The sequence below is a fragment of the Medicago sativa genome, chromosome 6 (assembly GCF_051527215.1).
Source record: "Medicago sativa cultivar Bolivia chromosome 6, Bolivia_mono, whole genome shotgun sequence".
NCBI classification, from domain to species: Eukaryota; Viridiplantae; Streptophyta; class Magnoliopsida; order Fabales; family Fabaceae; genus Medicago; species Medicago sativa.
Genome location: NC_140754.1, coordinates 15,316,346 through 15,338,488, shown reverse-complemented (window position 1 = coordinate 15,338,488; position 22,143 = coordinate 15,316,346). Strand labels below are relative to the sequence as shown.

General features: G+C 34.8%; 2 protein-coding genes and 2 pseudogenes across 2 annotated transcripts; 2 read left to right on the top strand and 2 right to left on the bottom strand.

Moving 5' to 3' along the window:
• Window positions 1-1,739: 1,739 nt before the first annotated feature.
• LOC146913162 (zinc transporter) lies at window positions 1,740-9,272 on the top strand. Its single transcript, XM_085716395.1, has 11 exons — window positions 1,740-2,308; window positions 4,187-4,379; window positions 4,493-4,578; window positions 5,061-5,145; window positions 5,949-6,027; window positions 6,373-6,503; window positions 6,603-6,689; window positions 6,837-6,949; window positions 7,509-7,639; window positions 7,769-7,882; window positions 8,826-9,272. Exons 1-10 carry the CDS (start codon window positions 2,253-2,255, stop codon window positions 7,879-7,881), a joined length of 1,074 nt encoding a protein of 357 aa, XP_085572521.1. The 5' UTR covers window positions 1,740-2,252; the 3' UTR covers window position 7,882; window positions 8,826-9,272.
• On the top strand, window positions 8,940-13,162 carry LOC146913161 (putative F-box/FBD/LRR-repeat protein At5g25850; annotated as a pseudogene).
• Window positions 13,163-14,399: 1,237 nt separating this feature from the next.
• On the bottom strand, window positions 14,400-19,837 carry LOC146913160 (uncharacterized; annotated as a pseudogene).
• Window positions 19,838-20,008: 171 nt separating this feature from the next.
• LOC146913159 (uncharacterized) lies at window positions 20,009-20,878 on the bottom strand. Its single transcript, XM_085720879.1, has one exon. It carries the CDS (start codon window positions 20,876-20,878, stop codon window positions 20,009-20,011), a length of 870 nt encoding a protein of 289 aa, XP_085577005.1.
• Between the last annotated feature and the right edge of the window lie 1,265 nt (window positions 20,879-22,143).

The window sequence follows — 22,143 nt, the reverse complement described above, 5'->3', positions numbered from 1 at the left end:
TATTGGTTTGATTATCAGTTTCACGATATCCAAAATCGATCACAAGCGACATCAAGGAAGTCATTATATATATATTTTTTTTATTATTATTATTAATTATTATTAATATTATTATTATTATTATTAATTATTTTATTTTACGATACATTAATAGTTTTATCTTAAAAAATATTTTGTATTTTATTAAGCATTTAATTAGAAATTCTCGTTTTATGTACCAAAAAAAAAAAAAAAAAAAAAGAAATTCTCGTTTTAAAATCTCTCATATGTACATAGAAGGGAATGCTTTTATTATGACCTTGCTAATGCTGCTTTTGGTTTGATAGCCTTATTTGGTGGGATAGTTTACCAAATTATATTGGGGATGATCTCTTTAGGAACAGGTGTGGATTTCCTTCTATTAAACCATTTTAAGATTTTTTACTTCGTATGCATTGCACTCTTTTTTTCTTCATGGTTTTACCCCACTAAATTTTTCTGATAAATATTTTAACGAGACAATTGTTTGTATTAGTTCCTTCCTTTGCGTTTTGGTCTAGTCCTCCATAAATGTTTATTTTCCATTGTTTTTTACTAATATTTTACTTTAGGGGAGTTGTTAAAGGACCTATTTTGGAAGCGTTATCTCCATCTTTTGCATTTAATTGATTTATATAAAAAATTATTATGTATTAGTTTTTTTTTGAAGTAGTCTAGTGGCTAGAATTCACCTTTTTTAAGGTGAATAAGTAGGGTGTCCGGGGTTCAAACCCCGGCCACTGCATGTCCCTGCCAACTGAGCTATGCTCATGGGAACTTCTTTAAATAATATAAATAATCTATAATCTTTGAAAAAAAATATTTAGTCATATATCAATTTCACATAATTCAAAAGAGTAATGATATTTTGACATCCATTTGATGACAACTTTGTTCACAACCTTGTTTTTCTCATTTCTTGTTGGTCAAAAACAATGGAGAGAGAAAAAGGAAGAGAGAGGATAACAACATCATGTGAGTATGAGAGAGAAAGTTGTTCAAAAGTTGTCAAAAAGTGGTTGTCAAAATATCATTTCTCTATTCGAGAAATGATATTTTGACAACCACTTTTTGACAACTTTTGAACAACTTTCTCTCTCATACTCACATGATGTTGTTATCCTCTCTCTTCCTTTTTCTCTCTCCATTGTTTTTGACCAACAAGAAGTGAGAAAAACAAGGTTGTCAACAAAGTTGTCATCAAATGGATGTCAAAATATCATTACTCCTTTAAATAATATAAATAATCTATAATCTTTGAAAAAAAAATATTTAGTCATATATCAATTTCACATAATTCAAAATGATCACCGAAACCCAAACCACCATATTTTATTATCATTTCTTTATTTCACAGGTGTCCTTTTAAAATAATTTAAAGTAGTCATATATTTTTAAATGGTTTTATTTAAGTAGTTAAATTAACCCAACAAAATACAAATTGGTATTGGAGATAATCAAACCTGAGAATTTTTTTCAGGGTTTTTTTTTTTTTTTAAACCTGAGAACATTGAAATGAACATTTTCTAATCATTGTATATTTCTTTTCACATTTTAGCTGATGCATTGCTTTTGATAACATTAAAAATTAGGTTTTTCAAAATAAGTTTTTTTAGATTTTTAAATTGATTTGAACTAAACCAACCCATTTTTCATCCGTTTGCTTGCAATTTCATGACAAATTTTTTATAAATACCGAATCAAATCAACTATTTTTTCTCGATTTAGTTTTTCACTTATCAAAATAGAACCAAACCTGCCCAATTGCACATTTAAGTAAGAGTGATTGAACCACCGTATGTGTAGTTTGTGCAATTCAAAACTCCCTTTTAGCCGAATTGTTGAGGAGTATTTGAGTTTGGTTTCAGATGAAATAATTTTTTATTAGATTTTACTTACCTTTCAATCAAACCCCGAATCATCGGAGTCCTCTCTCCCAAAGAACTCGAATTTTAACACCCAATTATGGGGGTGTGGTTAACAAATAAGAGAGCTATGTATTGAGATCCAATTTTTGTTTTAAATTGGTGGGGCCCACTAACAAATAACCCAAAAACAAATTCAACTGAAAAAAGAAAGAAAAAAAAAAAAAAGACTTCTTGTGTAAATTGTGAGAAACATGAAGAAATCGACAACAGATTTTTTTGATTTGAACAACAATTACTTGTTCTGATTTGAAAAATCACAATACTCTGCACTCTCTTTGTCTCACTTTGGTTCTTTTCATTCCAACAATGATGTCCCCTAATCACTTGTCGGATGATCGAGGTTCTCCTCCTCATCATTTCAGGTAAGCAAAAAAATTCTATTTTTTCACCTTTTTTGATGAATTTAGCTATTATAAATTCTGGGTATGGTTCATTTTTGGGTATTGGTTCAAATTGAAGGAAAAAAAAATGATTTTTTTTTGTTGAAGTTTTGATTTTGAAAGATCTATGAGTGGATTTGGTTGTGATATTCTGAAGGTGTATCTTTGTTTGTTTCAATATTGAGTATGGTAAGGTGCATTGAAATGTGACCATTGCTTTAAGCTGAAATCATTATGGTTTAGTTGATGCTACTGTTTCATTTTTTGAAATAATAATTTCAAGCAATGTTTATGCTTATTGTGACAATAAAGCACGGACACTCCTCACATTAGGCGTGTTCTAGTGTCGGACAGGTGTTGACACCGACACATATAATTACACTGAATTATGTGATTTTTTTCAAATTATTAGAGGTGTCGGCTTGTTCATGTCTGGTGTCCGTGTCTGTGCTTCATGTCTGGTATCTATTTGTTTAGTAGGGAAAGTTGATGGTAATATAATAGTAGTAGACTTCTGACCAACACATGGTTGGTCCGAGTGGATTGTGTGCCCAACAGGGAGAAAACCCTGTTGGGAAGGGAGAACTCATCTTGTGTGCTCAACAGGGCTCACGTCGAAGATTAGTCACTGCTTAATGGCGTTGGATACTTATTATCTATAATGTGGTTGTCTAAAAAAAGTATTCTTAAGTATTGAAATTCGATCTATCATTTGAAATGTGTCAATGCTTTAAGCTGAAATTGATATTATTCAGTTGTTTAAGAACTGGGTTGCTGCTACTGTTTCATTTTTTTAATAGTAAATTAGTAATTTCAAGCAATATTTACTCGTGGTGTCTATTATCCTATGTATCACCGACACTTTGGATTGAATTCTAGTTGTGTTGGACACCGGTCCGACACTGCCACATTTAAATTCAAATATTCTATCACTTCCACTTTCTTAAATTGTTGCCACTTTCTATGTGTTAGTGTTGTGTTCAGTGCATGTGTTAGTGTCGTGTTCAGTGCATGTGTTTGTGTCAGTTTTCATAGCTATTATCGATTTGTTCAGTAGGGCAATTTGAAGGTATTATAAGAGTATTAGTTTTCTTAACTATTGAAATTCAATCTATCATTTGCTAATGACATTAAAGAACATTCATTTCACTGTATTAAATGCTTTCAACTAATTTAGTTATTCTTTAAATTAATTGTAGCAGAGATGCTGATGTTGCTTTGGATATGTGGTAAGACTAGACGAGATAGGATTAGGAACGAAAGCATTAGAGAGCTGGGGTAACACCTACCATAAAAAATATGGTGGAAACTCGGGTTAGGTGGTTTGGGTATGGGGAGAGAAGACTTGTAGATTCTATAGTAAGGAGGGTACAACAGATAGATGATAGTCAAACCGCTAGAGGCAGAGGAAGATCTAGAAAACTATTAAGAAAGACCTTGAAGAATTATTAAGAAAGACCTATAGATGAATGAGTTAAATATAGATATTATATATGACATAACATTATGGTGTTGGTTGATCCTTGTAGCCGACCCTACGTAGTGGGATAAGGCTTGGTTGTTGTAAATGCTTTCAACTTTAAATTTTTTTTTTTAATGATTTTTGTGTTTTCTTTGTACTTTGTGTTTGCTATGCTTTTAGTGATTATACAACAACAACCAAGCCTTATCCCACTAAGTGGGGTCGGCTACATGGATCAAATTACGCTACAGTGATTATGTATAAGAATATTTCAGTTTCTTGAAATTCTACTACATTATGATACATTTGTAGATGAGGGATTCTGGGATTGTGTATTTGAAGTTATGACTTGGTTTGTTCTTGTTGTTCTGATTATATTTTTTCCCTTCTCTTTATAGACATACACCGTTGCAGATAATTCATGTTGCTGCAAATTTCTTGAGGATATGGTCAGTATACTCCATGTTCCGCTACTTATCACAGACCGGAGCTTCGGTTGTTCTTTTTCTTTTTGCCTGTCTGGCTCCTGCGGCTATCCTATTTTTGATTTTGCAAAAGCCTTGGAAGGGAAGGCCACTTTCCAACACACAGGTAAGCTTAATTTCTACTTCAGCAGAGAATACTAAGGAATAAGTGTTAGATTCGACGTGAATTTTAACATGATACGCATATTCCTCAACTAATACCAATTTTGTTTTCTTCAGGTCGTGCCTTCTATAATAAACGGTTTTATAACAGCACTGTATCTTGTCTTGTGGGGAAAGGGACTGAAATCATGTGGACCAGTTAGGTTGGTTTTGTTTCCTCAAAGAAAATTTCAGTTGCCAACTTAAGTGTGTCAAGTTCTGAAAGTCTGTTTGGATTAACAACTTAATTCAGTGCTATTGCATAAGTGCTTAGTACATAAGCTATAAACTGTTTTCATAAACTATTCTGGAGAGCTCATAGACATGTCACAAGCTGTTTCCATAAGCTCTCCCAAATAGTCTCACAAGTGCTTATGCTAATAGATAAACTCGCTAATCCAGACAAACTGTAGTCTAACTATGTAATTGATTTTGAGTGATACGACATTGTGGCTGATGTTCAGTCATGTAGAACACGAATTTCCAGTTTTTCATACTCCAATTGAATCATTGATGTCATCCACCACATTATTATATAGCTATTTCTTGATCATGTTATATTTATTGACTGATTCTTGATTTGATGAGTAATTATTTTTTAATTTGTATATAAACTCATTGCAGTTTGTTTTTATCATTAATTCAGAGCGATATTGGGTGAGTATTCTGGCGCTGTCCTTGGAGTACTGTCTGGAGTGTTGTATGGGAGGCGAAGTAATCTGTGGAAAAAGGTAATACTTTTATATACTCCCTTTGTACTATATAAATGATACCATGAAACTGTATACTCCAATTGAATTAACTACCGATCCTCCAAAAATTAGGATTTTCTACAACTGTTTCTCTTTTCTTCTTGATTTGTATTGATAAATATTTTTAGAAGTTGTAACTCTTTCCTGAATTGTTTTACCATGTCTTATGAAGATTTTGTTTTTCTTTATCCTCTCTTTAGGGTAATCCAATTATATTGTTTCTTTAGTTTATTCATGTTTCTTGTTATATTTGTTTGGTTTGACATATTTGAGATTTTTTACTCACGTAAGCACTTTTGAGATTGTTTAGGAGAGCTTACGGAAACAACTTCAGACTTGTCAATAAGCTATTTTCAACTTATTTTCATAAGCTCTCCAGGATAGCTTATTAAAATACCTTATACCTTATATGTAAAGAGTTGGAATTTTTTTTATCTTTAGTTATAGAAATAGCTTATACATAAGCACTTATATGATAATCCCTTATGCTATAAGGGCTTATATAAGTTGTTTATTCAAATATGACCTTAGTCTTTGCTGTTTTTGAGGATCTTCACCGTCCCCTAGTTTTCTCTCTAATAGAAAATATTATGGTTGTTTAAAAAATTATGCATAAAATTATTAACCTCCTTTGATGAAAAAAGGAACAGATAAAGTTCATATCCAGATTGTGTACTACGATATGTCGATGATGTTTTGTTCCCTCTTGTTGTGATTGATATGTTTCATTGAAGTTTAGGATCTTTCCTAATCTGGTGTGTACTTTCTTATTTTTGAACCAGATAGGTGGCCTAATTGCCATGTGTGCATCATTTTACCTGCTATCGGAAGGATGGGCCACAGCAACATATTTTCCGTTCTATATCCTTATTCACAGTGTTATTTTCTTTCTTAAATTCAATGTTTTAAAAATCGAACAAGACATCAATCCGGCAAGACCTCTGCTTCATGGTTCAACCACCTTAAACCACTCCAAATTAGACGAAACTTCGGATGGAACGCCAAAATAACCAGACTATACAAGTCTGTTTCAAGGTTCAATTGGTTGACTTGCCCTGTTCGGTTGTTAAAACTTTGCTTAAATTGACTAATTTTACTGCTAAAGTATCTTTTGATTGTTTTCTCTTCGTATGCCTTTTGTTAATTGTGTAGTCTTTCATCTTTTTTATCATTTCCAAAAGTGTTGTAAACTTAACTAGAATATACCACGGGAAGATAGAGATGAAACTGAGGCTCAGACAGAACATGTTTTGGGCTTGAAGCAAATGTTAATTCCTATTATTGCTGGTATCCTATCAGCACTGAGGAGAGTGATTGCGAGGCGCGTTTCAATCAAGGTAGTAACTTTCATGTAATTTGTAATTATTATTTTCTCTTTGGTCTCATGTACTTTATGTCTGCCCTTATATCTAAACCGGAACACCTTTTGTTTTCAGAATCAACTTAAAAGGCGACTCCATGCTTTAACTATTGCTTCTGCGACGTGCTTTATGTTTCCCATTGCCATGTGGGATGTGATCATAGTAAGTTCCATGACCGTGTTTTCCATTTTAGGTCTAACTTTAGACAAGGTTATCTCATTATGGAATATTTAATTATTGTGGTTTTGGCTTGATTGATGTATGGCAATTTATGTAATCCTCTTTGTCTCCGACGTTTGACTCCTTCAGGGATCACCTTCTGAAAGCAATGGGAAATTGCCATTTTCGGCTTGGGCTTTCTTGAGCACTATCCTATTTGGAAATATTTTGATATTCTATGCTGATAGTATTGCAGAGGAGAGGTATGTCATGATAGTATTATTGCCATGCCCATATGTAATTGTTACGTGAGTAAAAGAAAGTTGTTTTTACATTTTGGCTATCAGGCTTCATAATTGTTAAATAGCGGTTTTAGCACTCTAGTGCAGCAAAATTTGGACAAACCTCTATCGTTCCGCGGTACGATATTTCGTACAAAATTTGTCAAATTGTGGCTGTAGTGGTATACCAATGTTGCATAGCAGAATTTGAACAAACCGATTTTTTCTGCAATCCACAGTTCCATATCATATTTACTACTAGTTGCATTCTAGCAGCAACATTCTCTTCATTCTTATTGGAAAATTGGCTTCAATTTTTTTGTTTTGGTGAAATTATTCCTTGTCAACTATTTGTATGACTTTATGCATTGTATGAAAGATGTTTGGTTATAATAAGGTCAAATTTAAATTCAGATTTGTTATGGAAAATTTAATTGTATTTGAAACTTCTGAATTGTGTAAGATAAGATAATGCATGAGAGTGGTGATTCAAAACACATTTTGGTTCTGAAGATACTGAACCTTGTACTTTTCGTTGTAGATTGCACATGGTTTTCTCCTCACCAAGGCATTTGATGGCTGCTAGTGCATGCATCATCGTCATGGAGATCGTGTACAAGATGGATTTTTCTCTTGCAGGCTTCGTCATTTGCAGCTTAATATTAGGTTTAGGTATGTTCTGAATATTAGATATTCAAATTTATATTTCAATATGCATTTTATTCAGCTTTCTCTTTTTTTGTTTTTTTTTCTTTTAATAATTAATTAATAATAAATGTTCTTTGCAATGGAATTATGTAGGGATATATCAAGCAACTGCATTAGAGCGAAATAGAAAAGATTCTATTCGAAATTCAGATTTATCGAATGGAGAATTCGATAATCAAATCCAAATGTCATCATTACCTACTTGAAGTACGTATACTCTCAACTTCTCATTGTGAAATGACTTTACATGCCAATTGTTTACTTTGTTTTTATGTGTATCAATAGGATAGGGAAATTTTGTTCAGTTGATTGCTTCCTTTTTGTTTGTTTCATTTATTCCTATTTTATTTTAAATGATAGAGTCCACTAGTCACCAAATTTCCTTTAAGTAATTTTTCGTAAAATAAGTGATTTTTCATAAAATAATATAACATAAATGGCATTTCAATTGCATTGATAAAAACCAGTGTCCAAAAAAAATGAAAATTAGAAATCATTGCACAGACAAAACTCACCCTTATAATGATAGATGTTAGGAACATAACTAGCTTTATTTTATACAGGGGCTTGAATAAACTCGGTCATAATTTGGTTCTCTGTTGATTAGGATGTCGCCACATTATTTTGACAAATATTTTCGTTGTCTAGTGAGTCCAGTTTGAAGATAACAATATCACCGTATCATCATCTAAAGATATTCTTAGTTATCGTCTTTCTTGTGAATTTTTTTTTTTAGGAAAACTAATACGGTGACACTTTAATGGGACTAGTTGGGAGTAAATACTCAATTTGGTCCTAAAAATTGTAGGACTGTGTAAACTTAATCCCTTAGATTATCAATATTCCAAAATGATCCCTTTAATTGCAAAAAATTAATCAGGTTCGTCCCTCTATTATCAAATGCATCTCCGACATTATTCACTTAGTTTTGAATACCTCCCTGACATTACCAACTTAATGTCGTTAATAATTCGTGCAAATACTAGCAGAGGGACAAATCTAATTAACATTTTGCAATTGCAGAGATTATTTTGAAATATTGTTAATATTGGAGGGCTAATGTATGAAACCCTAATGTTTAAGGATGTGGGTACGTTACTCCGGCTGGTTTTATTAGGAGTCTTAAGTTTGTTTGTCTACTTTTTGGCAGGGTGTTAGGGAACCATCAAATGGAATCTTTCAACACATAAGTTCCTTTGCTATATCATGAGTTACACTTTGATCACCGGCAATTTCATTTTGTGCACTACTAACTGCAAAAACCATGTTATCCACTGCAATGATGTATTATCGACCACTTCCGCAGACTTCCAGTGGCAAAGTTGTTATCAACAGAAATTATTACCGATTGATCCGATCATTAGGGAGGTTGAACTGCACTTTTAGCCTACAAAGTTCATTATTTTGTCTTGTACAGGATCATTAGTTAATCACTTAATCTAGCAGTTCTTTGTGTAGTTTAGAAGAAATTATCTGTTCAAAAAAGAAAACATCAATATTCATCATGATCCTGGTAGCAGTTCTTTAAATCTTTATATAAGCTGACTACACATTTTAATGAAAATATTGAATGTCAAACAGTTGGTTATTCTTTGTATTGTGTTTGATGTTGTTTTTTGTTTCCTTTCTATCTTTTTTGTTTCTATTATTTACATTTAACATCAATAATGCTGGATATTCTTTGTAAAATACGCATCCGTGAAGTATCTCATAAGTATATGTGTGTATCCGTGAAGTATTTAAAAATGAATTCTGATACTTTGTGGGTAAGTATGCACGAGTATCCATGGAGTATCGATATCCAATACGGATACGTCTCCATATTTAGTGTATCCAGGCTTCACAACACCGGATGAACTTTGAAAGAGAATAAGAGATAAGTTGGATATATAGTCATGCGGAAAATAGCCTTAATCAAAACACGTGACTATAAAATGTCTCTTAAAAATAAATGAGATCGAGGTAAATTACCTGACCAACTTCACTCCACTAAAGGATGGTCACATGAGGATTTTTTGAGATGCGTATGATTCTAATATGGGTTAATATTGTTTTACCCATGTAATATATGTTATTTTCGGCTTTCTCTCTTATAAAATTTTTTGTTTAGAATCTAGGAGTGAGATAGGTCGAGGGGTATTTTGAAGAATCTTTATTTTATAAGGACAGAATCTAAACAAAAGAATTTACAGGGGGAAAATCGGAAATGACCTATATTAGAGGGGGGTAAAACACTATTAATCCTTCCAATATTATCAATTTACCTCTCCAAAAAGGATAAAGATCGGACACAAATAAGAGAGTATACTGCAAATACCACAGAGTTGTGTTATTTGCACAACCATTTATACGATAACTTATAAGACAACCATATGTTTACAAAAACAAAAAATGAGGCATTGACACAGAAACCAATAGAGAGAAAAAATAAAAACATAACGTGAGTATAAGAGGGAAAGTTGTCACAAAATTGTCAAAAAATGGTTGTACAAATATTTCTCTACCACATAATACATAGTCAATCCACTCATGATTGTCAAGATTTTAAAATCCAGTTGAGAAATTTTCCCAAAAGGACGCTTGTAGAAGAATGTGGAGAAGAAGAGCCACCCTATAGATTAGGAGAGATCGAGACCACAAAAGAGGGGGCCTAGAACCTTAGAAAGTCATCGACTCTAATGCTTTGTTTGCGAGTTTGGATGGGAAGGGAGGAGAGAGTTTAGAAAGAAAAAAAAATAGGTGGAAGAAATAAAAGACATTGCGAGGGTTTTTTTTTGGAGGGTTCATTTCTTCATAATACGAAACTCTACTCATTTAGGGGGACTCAAAAATTGTATTGGAAGAGGGTTTTGAAGGGTTTATATGAATTCTTCAAATTTAATCTTTTAGGGATGACAATGAACCGAACCAACTCAATTAAAATTCGTAATTCGATTCGACAATTGATTCGTTGAACTTGGTTCATGAACCAAATGAGCCGAACTTGAGTAGAAAATTAAATTCGTCAACTAATTGAGCTGAACTTGAACTATATGTAGTTCGACTCGTTTGGTTCACGAGATGACTCGATTATAATATATATATATATATATATATATATATATATATATATATATATATATATATATATATATATATAACACTTAAAAAATATTTTTAAATTTATATATAATTGATTTTACATAATTAGATAATTGATTATATATATATATATATATATATATATATATATATATATATATATAATACTTTAAAAACTAAGACAAACACTTAGCAATAATAGTCCCGCATCGTAACATGCATGAAAAATGGAGGATACAATTATCTATAATAAGAGAAACATATGCCACAAGAAGGAAAAACTGGATTTAGTGGTTGCATAGCAGTGTTAATCACTATGTGTAATAGTAGCCTCATCCTGTCCATTAAAAATTGGTGTAAATTCCAATATGACTTTACTCATTTCCGTACCTAAAGTTATGTGTTTTGAACAAACGAATTGAACCTAATGAGCTGAACCAAACTGTCCGTGAACTTTAAACGAGCCGAACTTGAGCTGAAAAAAAAGTTCGTGTCAAACTCGAACCGAGGTTCGAATCGAGCCAATTCTTAACGAGTCGAGTCAAGCTCAGACAGGTTCGATCCGACTCGACTCATTTCCAGCCTTTGTGATAATATTCTTTTTTTTTTGAAGGAGTTGTGATAATATTCATAAAATTAAAAATATAGTAATAATAAGTATAAGTATTAATTTATCATTCTCTACAAAATTGCTCTTTCGAAAAATGTGAATCATTTCTCCGCTTCCCCCTATATTTTTCACCCCCAAAATCCTCCATTGCCCTCCCCTTCAAACTCCCAACTAAAGATCTTATTCGGTTATGAGGGATTTGAATATTTTTCTCTTGTATATACAAAAATCTATTAAATGTTTATGTTTGTATATATTTGAGAAAGTCGATATGATATTTTTTTTTTTAAACTCATGACTATTCTCAAAATCAAAATTAATGTAGTGTTTCTATTAAATAACTTTTTATTTTATAACACCGTTCAATGTTTGTACCGTTCTCATTGATTTTAAATATCTATATATGCATAAACAAATTATATATATATATATATATATATATATATATATATATATATATATATATATATATGAGAAAGTCGATATGATAAAATATTGAAAACTCATAAACTATTTTTAATTTATAAATATTAATGTAGTGTTTCTATTAAATAATTGTTTGTTTTATATACAAAACAACGTTCAATTTTCGCACCGATTTCATTGCAGATTTTATGTACTTATATCTGCATAAACAAATTTTTATATAAATATATGAGAAAGCCGATATGATTGAAAACTCATAATTATTTTCAAAATATCAATATTATTGTGGTATGCTTCTATATTACTTAGAGCCGGTGTGTTTCAGTTATTTAGGGAGAGAAAGTTCGACCCAATAAAAAAGTAATAAAATGACTTTGAATTAGGGTTTTTATTTGGTACAGATTTTCTTCTCGATATTATCTCATAGGAGTTTTATTTACACAATTAGGGTTTTTACTCAACACAATATATATATATATATATATATATATATATATATATATATATATATATATATATATATATTCTCACTTTGCTTTAATTTTCAAAACTTGCTGCAGAATCACACAATCAAAGCAGGGTGGATTGGTTTTTACTCAAATCAATATGAAGAATCTCATGTCAGTGGCCGAGGTAACATTCTGGCATTACTGGGTGTTTCTTCTACTGCAAGAAATCCGAAAACAATATAACGGCGTCGGGGATGATAATGCCGACAAATTAAGTGATTTACCTGATTGTGTTTTACTTCACATACTCTCTTTTTTGAACACCAAATACGCAGTTCAAACTTGTGTTTTGTCCAAAAGATGGAAGAATCTCTGGAAGAGTCTTCCAAGCTTTATAATACGTTATTCACACCTTAAGAATCTCAGAGGCTTTGAATATTTCTTTCATGGATTTTTTGGTACACGTGATCACTCAACCGCACTGGAAGTTCTTGATTTTTATGAGGAGCATCTTGGGGGGTATTATCAAAGTATGGGTATTATCAAAGTCATCTCGAATGGATTGTCAGATACGCTTTTTCACATAATGTCAAGCGAGTACGAATCAATGTTAGAAATATTCAATACAATTGGTCTTACTTCTTTTCATGTGACACTTTAACATCACTTCACATTTCTGTTGCTTTTCCTCAACGGACATTATTTCCAAATTCTTTGAATTTTCCAGCATTAACCAACCTGTTTTTAAAGTCCTTTGACTTTGGGGTGGACGATGATGGCCATGTTGAGCCTTTTTCAGCATTTAAGAGGTTGAATAGCTTGATTGTTCAAAATTGTCGCGTTCTTCATAAACAAAAGCTTTGCATATCGAGTGCCACACTCACCAATTTAACAATACACTACGGCTTCCTAGCTACATAACTTGTTTGCTTAACATTTATTTATTTATTTATTTGCGACTTGTTTATGTTTTATTTTTGGTTTTGAACCAAACTCTATATAAATTTGAGGATGTTGTTTTGAGTGGTTCACCTTACCTACAATTTGCTTTATTTGGGTGTTAGTTGTTTTCTGAATTTCGATATAGGTTTGAAGGTCAGAGTTGTAAGAAAGGAGTCAATTGTCATGGTTAGAACATCAATCCGGTTTAATGTAAAAGATACATAAAACACAAACATCAGGACTCTGATACTACTTGTTGGGGTATCCTAGTGAGCATTGTTGTTAAAATCCCGATTATAATCCTAAAATCCTAAGATTTTGCGATTTTGATCTGCCTTAATGATCTGAATCTTGAGTAGAACTAATCTATGCAAAATCTATTCGAAATCGTTTATGTTTAGGCTATTTTGGAATTTTGCTCTGCCTGACAATTGGCGAGTTTGTGAATGTTATGTAGGCTTGTAGCATCTAGGTTTTGAGTATTTTGTGGACTTGGTTATTTATATTCATGATTTGAGTTGTTTATGTTTAAGCTTTGTCACTAGTTTGTTTTATGTTTTAAGATTTGAGAGTTTGAGTTATCTATGTTTAAGATTTGAGACGTGGTTCTTTTGGGTTTGCTTAAGATTTCAAACTATAAGTAGCTTACGCACTATAGTATATTTAATATTATTTGAGTAGAATCTTTCGATTTTGGTTGTGATCTTTGACTTTGCGAACTTGCTACCACCTTTTGATTCTACAAAATTATTTGACTAGAATCCTTCGATTTTAGTTGCGATTTTAGGTTTTGCGATCTTGGTGTCATCTTTAGATCTGAAGCAAAATCTTGATTGATCAATTAACAAAATAAAAAAGAAACTTACTTTATTGATCAATTAACAAGGTAGATGAACAAGAAAACCTCTATTTTCCCCTAAAAAAATAAGAAAAGAAAAAACAAAACCTCTTTTTTCTTGAGAGACTATGAAACAAGATAAATACAATTGTTTGAAGTGAATAAGTGAGTTATACATGCTTATAAAAAGGTAATTTAAAAGTAATTTTATAAGTCTAACTTCAAGTATTTTTATAAGCATAACTTCGTGGAAATTAAGCTAAGTACAATGAAGGATGTTAATTGCACAAAAACCATCTGAATTCCATGTGTAACTGATGTTTTCTCCTCTTTTCATCCTTCAACTTTTGGCTACGGATAAGGGGCATTTTGCTACGGCTATAATGACACTATTCTTGACCTTTCGGACCCTTTTCCTTTGATTCCATCTAAAACCTTCATCACTTGATTCTTCATCATTATAACTTGATCAATTGCATTCGTTTTCTTCGCAATCTCTTGTTCTAAACCTAAGAAAAGGGAATACAAATAAAAAATTAATAAAATGCAAATAAAAGTAATTGAAAATACTAAATTATTAAACTAGATAAGGCCATAAAAGAGGTAATTACTAGGTCTATCAATCACTAGAAGAATTCAACTCGTCTGGTGAATTTGAAACAAAGATACGACGAGCTTCTCAACTCGTTCATAAACCGCTTCCACGATGAGCGGGTGTGGTGGAAGAGCATTATAAAAACTAGTAAAAAACTCGTGTGAAATGATAATAATATAAAAAATATTTATATCGTTAATATTGTTTTTTTTTGAACAAGCAAAAATGGGAATTATATTAACACTGCAATAGTAATCCCCCAGCACAAGATGTGCCAAAAAGACCACTAAAAAAGAAGCAGTTCACAAAACATACAAAGAGAATCTATCCAATGCCTAAACACGACAAAGGACAAGACCACCACATGTGTTCACCAAAAACAAACATAGCCTTATTAGCTTTCAGCCACCACAAAGAATGGTATTTTACTTTGTCTAATAGCTGATCTAGAGAGCATTCTTTCTGTTTAAATAATCTAGCATTTCTTTCATTCCATATCACCCAGACTGTGAGAAGCCAAATAAGTTGCATAAAAGATCTCCGGGATTTCAAAACACCTGTATAATTAGTAAACTGCATAAAGTGGTCAGCAATATCATCATGGTCAACACCATCGAAACCAATCCAGGACCGCACTAAAGGCCACAACGACCCAAAGCACGGACATAACAAGAACAAGTGACGAGCATCCTCCACCTGGCCACATCCTGAAACACACTGACACGTCTCGGTATCAATAACACCACGCAACGCCAGATTTGTTTTGGTAGGCAAGCGGTCACGGATCACTCTCCAAGCAAAAATTGACACCTTTAGGGAAGCCTGTTTATGCCAAATTAAATCGTTGTTCTGCAAAACCTGAGTATTCTCCTGAGTTGTGAGCATATCATACACCCCACGAACAGAATAGCCTCCGGAAGGGTCCAACAACCACTGCCAAACATCATAAGAAAGAGACTGCAAGGAAACATCAGACAGTAATAACCTACACTCTGTTAAAAGATCCTCCTCCTACACCCACAACCTCCTACGCCACTACCAACCACCTCCCCTTCCCCCCAACCAAGTGAGAACATGTCTTTAACCGTTATTGATTTATTCAAAGCTAAATAAAATAACCTACTAAAGCGCTCCCTCAAAGCAACATCACCACACCACCAATCATGCCAAAAAAGAGTGGCTTCCCCATCATCCACACACCGCACCACACTCTCCCAAAACCAACCACTATCACTGCCCCCTATCCCATCCCTAATCTTCACAACTTCCGCCCACCACGTAGAACCACTCCGGCCCCCAACCTCCAACCTCCCGTCCTCCTCACCATATCTCGCCGCCAACACACGGTACCACAACCCATCTTTATCCACTAACATCCTCCAGCACCACTTACCTAGCAACGCCTCATTAAACTCCTTCAACTATCAAACACCCAAACCTCCATACTCGTTAATATTGTCGAGTGTTTATAGATATTAAATGGAAATTATGAGTATCAGTGTAATGTTTTTATTAAATATTTTTATCTTATATATAAAAATATAGATTAAATTTTGATGTACATATATATGAGAAAGTCAATATGAGAAAATGTTGAAACTGGACTATTTTCAAAATTGACATTAATGTAGTGTGTCTATTAAATAAATTTTTATTTTATATTTAAAACACCGTTAATTATTTCAACCGCACTAGTCGAAGATTTTATATGTTTATATATGCAGAAGAAATTTTTTATATACCGATATGTGATAGTCGATATAATAAAATTTTAAAAATCCATGACTAATTTAAAAATATCAACAGTTTTTTTTGAACAAATCAAAATGATATATATACTCAAAAGTGTTTCCACTCGCACAAGATGCGCAAGAAAGAAACACAACCAAAGTTACAATATTACAGTGTCAGATTACCCTGTGATAGACCAACCAAGAAACAAAATTACAGGCACACACCCATACAATAGAGTGGATGTTTCCACCAATCATAAAAAGAATAAGCTAATGCTGCATGTTTAGATTTCAACCATAAAAATGAATGTTGCTTTACTTTTTCAAGAAGAATAAATGAAGTAGCTGTCGTGTTTTGGAACACACGATTATTCCTCTGCTTCCAAAGCACCCAAATAGTAGCAAACCATACGACAGTTAAGAATAAATGAGTTGTTCTAGGCAAACCTGACATACTGGTAAACTGAATGAAGTGATGTCGAAGTTCTCCCGGAGAAACCAAATCAATGCCCAACCAACACCGCACATTAGACCACAAAGTGTCAAAAACATTACAATGCAGAAAAAGATGTGAAGCCGTTTCTAATACATTACAGCCAGCCACACAATCGCCATCTTTAGTAGGAAGGCGATTGCGAAGGAGACGCCAACCCAACAAAGACACCTTTAACGGGATATGCTTTGACCAAACGTCATCAACCTGAGACCTGTCCACCATGGCACCTGTATCTGTAATATAACGATATGCTTCTTTCACAGAATAACCTTGAGTCGGGTTTAACGTCCACCTCCAAGAGTCCTGAACAAAATCCTGCAAAATAATGTTACATAAAAGAGCTACACACTCCCTCACACTCTCCTCCTCCCATGCATGCAAACGGCGTCTCCACACCCACGCCCTACCATTACCGTCCCACCCTAACCTCCTCATCTCCTCTACCTTACTATCCTTCTCCACCGCCAACTCAAACAATCTCGGAAACTTTACCCGCAGCGGAGTATCCCTTATCCAAGTATCATACCAGAATAAGGTGTTCCTCCCATTTCCAACCACCCTTCGAACATTCTCATCAAACCACCTTCCAACTCACTCACCTACTCCTTCTCGCACTCTACAAATCATATGCCACCACCCCGATGCATATCTATCACCTTCCCTGATCTGCCCCCCCACCTCACCATACCGAGCCTTCAACACTCGATACCACAACCCCTCTTTGTCCACCAACATCCTCCAACACCATTTAACTAACAATGATAAGTTAATTTGTTCCCGCCCTCCTAACCCTTAACCCTCCATCCTCCTTTAGTAAACAAATTGAGTTCCAATTAATCCAAGCAATTTACCTATAATCCTCACCCCCCCCCCCCCCCCCCCCCCAATTTTTTTTATTTTTAAAATAGACACAATAGAAGAGATTATACCTGCAGGTAGGGATGGCAAAGCGGGCCGGCCCGCCCCGTCTAAGCCCGCTAAAAACGAGAAGATACGAGCCGAGTCAAATTTTGTGATCGAGTTCAAAATCTCACCCCGCCCCGTTTAGTGGCGGACTTGCGAGTTGGCGGGCCGGCCCGCCAAACAAAAACTTTTTATTTTTATTTTTTTTACAACTTAATTGTTACAAAAAAAAACTATGTTGCTTTATTTATCGTAAAAAAATATAAAAGAATAGGTAGCAAGTAAATTTGTGAAAAACAAGATAATTATCGAATTGTCGAATACAACATCATAACTAATAGCAAAATAAGGTAAATGCGCAACATAAAACAAATAATAAAATAAATCTAAGGTAAATGTGCAACATAAAACAAATAATAAAATAAATCCAACAACCAAATTATAAAATAAGTTTCAAAATAAATAAACTCAACGACCAAGATAAATCCAAAAACATAAAATAAGTCTCAAAATATATCTAACAACCAAAATAAATCCAAAAACATAAAATAAGACTCAAAATAATAAATTGAAACACGAGTTAAGCGGGCCGGCCCGCCCCCGCCCGTGCCCGCCCCGTATTTTAACGAGACGAGACGAGCCGAGCCAACTATAGAAAGCGAGTTCAAAACTTCGACTCAGCCCGCCAAAAATAGCGGGCCAAACGGGCCGGCCCGGCGGGTTAGACCCGTTTTGCCACCCCTACCTGCAGGGGCTTTGAAAAAGGAAAGAAAGTAAACCGGAAGCGAGGACATGACAGACTTCAGAAGAACCAGTCGGCCACCCAAAGACAGATATCTGTTATTCCAAGAAGACAATCGAGCCACAATGCAGTCTACAACAGGTTTCCAAAACCTCAATCTACGAAAGTCCCCGCCAATAGGTAAACCAAATAGACAAAAGGAAGTGTCCCTCTACGACAATTCATAACAGAAGCCGCAGTCGCCAGCCAAGAATCAGAGATATTCACACCCGTCAACATACTTTTATGAAAGTTCACCTTCAACCCCGACACTTCCTCAAACAACAAAAGCACCGCCCGCATGGAGCGGATATTCAACCAACTTTTTTCACCTATAATTAAAGTATCATCAGCAAACTAAAGGTGAGTCAGAGTCACCTCACCAACTCGACCAACATGGTACCCATTAAACAAATCCGCCCCCACCATTTGATTCATTAAAACATTGAACCCTTCGGCTGCCAGCAAAAATAAAAAAGGAGAGAGCGGATCCCCTTGCCGAAGCCCCCTCTCAATAGAAAATTCCTCCGTTGGACAACCATTCACCAAAACCGCCGCCTTCGCAGTCCCAATACATTCTGAGATCCATTTGCGCCACAAGGTTGGAAAATTCATGTTTACCATCACCGCATCCAAATATTTTAGATCCACTGAATCGTAAGCTTTCTCAAAATTGACTTTGAACATCATAAGTTCTTTATCCAGGCGTCTAGCTTCATCTACAACTTCATTAGCAATCAAAATTCCATCCAAAATTTGTTTCCCTCTAATAAAAGCAGATTGCAAGTCAGATACCACACTGCCAATGACCGAACGCAATCTGTTAGCTAGAACCTTCGCTAACACCTTATACATGCAACCCACCAAGAAGATAGGCCTGTAATCATTAAGACGCTGGGGACTGTTTATCTTCAGAATCAAGGCAATAAAAGTAGAATTTACCCCTTTAGTCAATTTGCCGTTTCGATGAAAATCCACCAAAAATTGCATAAAATCATCCTTTACCAACTCCCAAAATTGTTTAATAAAATCAAAGCTAATACCATCCGGTCCCGGACTCTTGAAACTGTCACACTCCCACACCGCTTGCGTTACCTCATCAAGAGAAAATGGTTTAGTTAAATTGCCTCCCTCACCACAAGAAAGTTTGCGAAATGGAAGAGCTTCCACACTTGGCCGAACTGTAGCTACACTTTTGAAATGGGAAGAAAAATGATTAAATACCGCTGCCCTAATATTGTGAACACCTTCAACATTAACGCCATTGACAGACACCATGAAAAAAAATTGAACTTGCATCACCTTCATCTAGCCAGTTCATTCTCGACTTTTGCCAATTAATACTATTTTGCACCCGCGCCGAAGAATGTAATTGAAAGGATAAATTGTGTAACTCCTCGACCTCCATATCTTGTAATTAATACGGTTTTTGATCTCTACAATCTTGCCATTTAAATTTTGTGAATGTTGAAAATGCCACTACTTTAGACTAGACTTCATCAGTTTTAGTTTCTGTCTAAGAACAAAACCATCCCATCCAGTAACCGACAAAGACGCCCATTGTTCCCGAACAAACTCTTCGTAACCAGTAAAATTTGCCCAACATTTAAGCATTCGAAGCGGACGAGGACCCCAATTTGCTTCATCGACATATAACAACAAAGGGACGTGATCGGAAAGGCCCCGCTGACAAGCAACCTGAATACAAACAGGCCACACTTCACACCACCTAGATGATAATAAAAAACGGTCCAGTCTTCTCATTGACACTCCATCTCCTCGATACCAAGTAAACAAACGCCCACAAATAGGCAAATCTATTAAAGAGCAATCTTCAATAAATTTATTAAAATGATCCGCTTCAACCTGTCTGAATATCGACCCCCTCCCCCTTTTCTCTTCACTATTTCGAACAGAATTAAAATTCCCACACACACATAAACAAACATCACTATAATTACTGACCGCCGGCACCAAACTCGCCCATAACGTCGTTTTCCCAATAGCATCGCAAGGAGCATACACATTAATAATAACAAAATCCTCTGATGTCGTAAGTACCGTACCTTGAATAACCAAAACATGAGCCAAACTCATACAAGACCAAACCATAACCCGAGTACTATCCCACACCGTTATCAATCCTCCGGAAGCACCCACTGATGGTTTGTAAGAGAAGGCGGACGGGGCATCTCCCCAAATGGATTTAATCAGCACATCATCAACCACTGACAACTTTGATTCTTGAATACAAAGCACAAAAGGATTTTTGTCACGAACCAAATTATGAATCTTCTCCCTCTTCTCACCACCTCCTAACCCCCTCGCATTATAAGACAACACTAACATCGAAACCACCCTCCATCCCTACCCCCATCAATCGCTACAATCTCAACACACTTCCTCCTCACCCCCACCGACCCCCTTACTCCCACACACCACCTCGCTCCCACCGGCTGCCCTCAATTCCTTTCGTTAACAATTTAAAACTATTAGCGGTATCACAATTAAATTTCAAACCCAAAGTCTTGCCAATAGCCTTTACATCATCCAACTTCACTTGATGCTTTCCATGTAAAAGAGCCCAATTTTCCCAATCATTATTGACTGATGAATTTGAGTGTTTAGATGACTCAGAAGTCGATGTATCACCTTGCTTTGAGTGTCGTTTCCCTTTGATCGTCTTTTTATACCTCTTTTGATTTTTCAAAAAATGAAGAATTTGTTTTTGATCAATTTCGGACATACGAGCAACCTTTTTCATAAAACCAACAGACTGCTTGACATATGCACCTTTTCTCTTTTTAGTAGCAACTTTTGGTGACACAAGCTCCACATTATCTTTTACCATTGAAGACACATTCACATCATTAACACCTAGATGGAGGGAAGAATTACCGACAGCTTCTTTTACAGGCAACTTTGACAACCAATCTAGACTCCACAGAACTGTTTCATTTTTAATGCATGGACCTGCATCATGTTTCTGCTGCTGCAGAACTGAGTCAGTACTTTCATCAGCAAGAGGTAACGCTACTGGTTCTAGAACTGGTTGTTTGTAATGCATCACAACTTCCTTATTAACATCCAAACTAATGTCATGCTTCATTGGTGAGGTTACTGATGCTTTAACCGTAACCTTCTTCCCATCATGTTCACACCATTCTTTTTGGAAATCATTCACTAGTTCTTCCAATTCCCATTCGCCTTGCACCTCCTCTAAATCATCTACATCTTGTTGTTGAAAATTATCCGATGTAGGTTCAAGCATCTCTTCTGTCATAAATGAATCCTCCCCTAAACACACCCCCATTCCTCGACCAACTTAACTCCATACATACTCCCATCAATGACAATATCAGCCGTTGTATTCACAATTTTGATCAACTGTGTCGAAATTAAAATTCTTCCAAAATCCAGCCGTGCTTTATTTGCAGTACAGTCATCGGATCGAATAAAACGACCAATCCCCATCACGCATAACTTAAAAAAAATCCTAGTTCCAAGCATGTACGGGAACACCGTAAACCCGCACCCAAGCACTGCGTTCATACTAAGCATCTGGTTCCGACCACCTATGAACTTTACAGAACAGCATACCGAAAAAATGCACC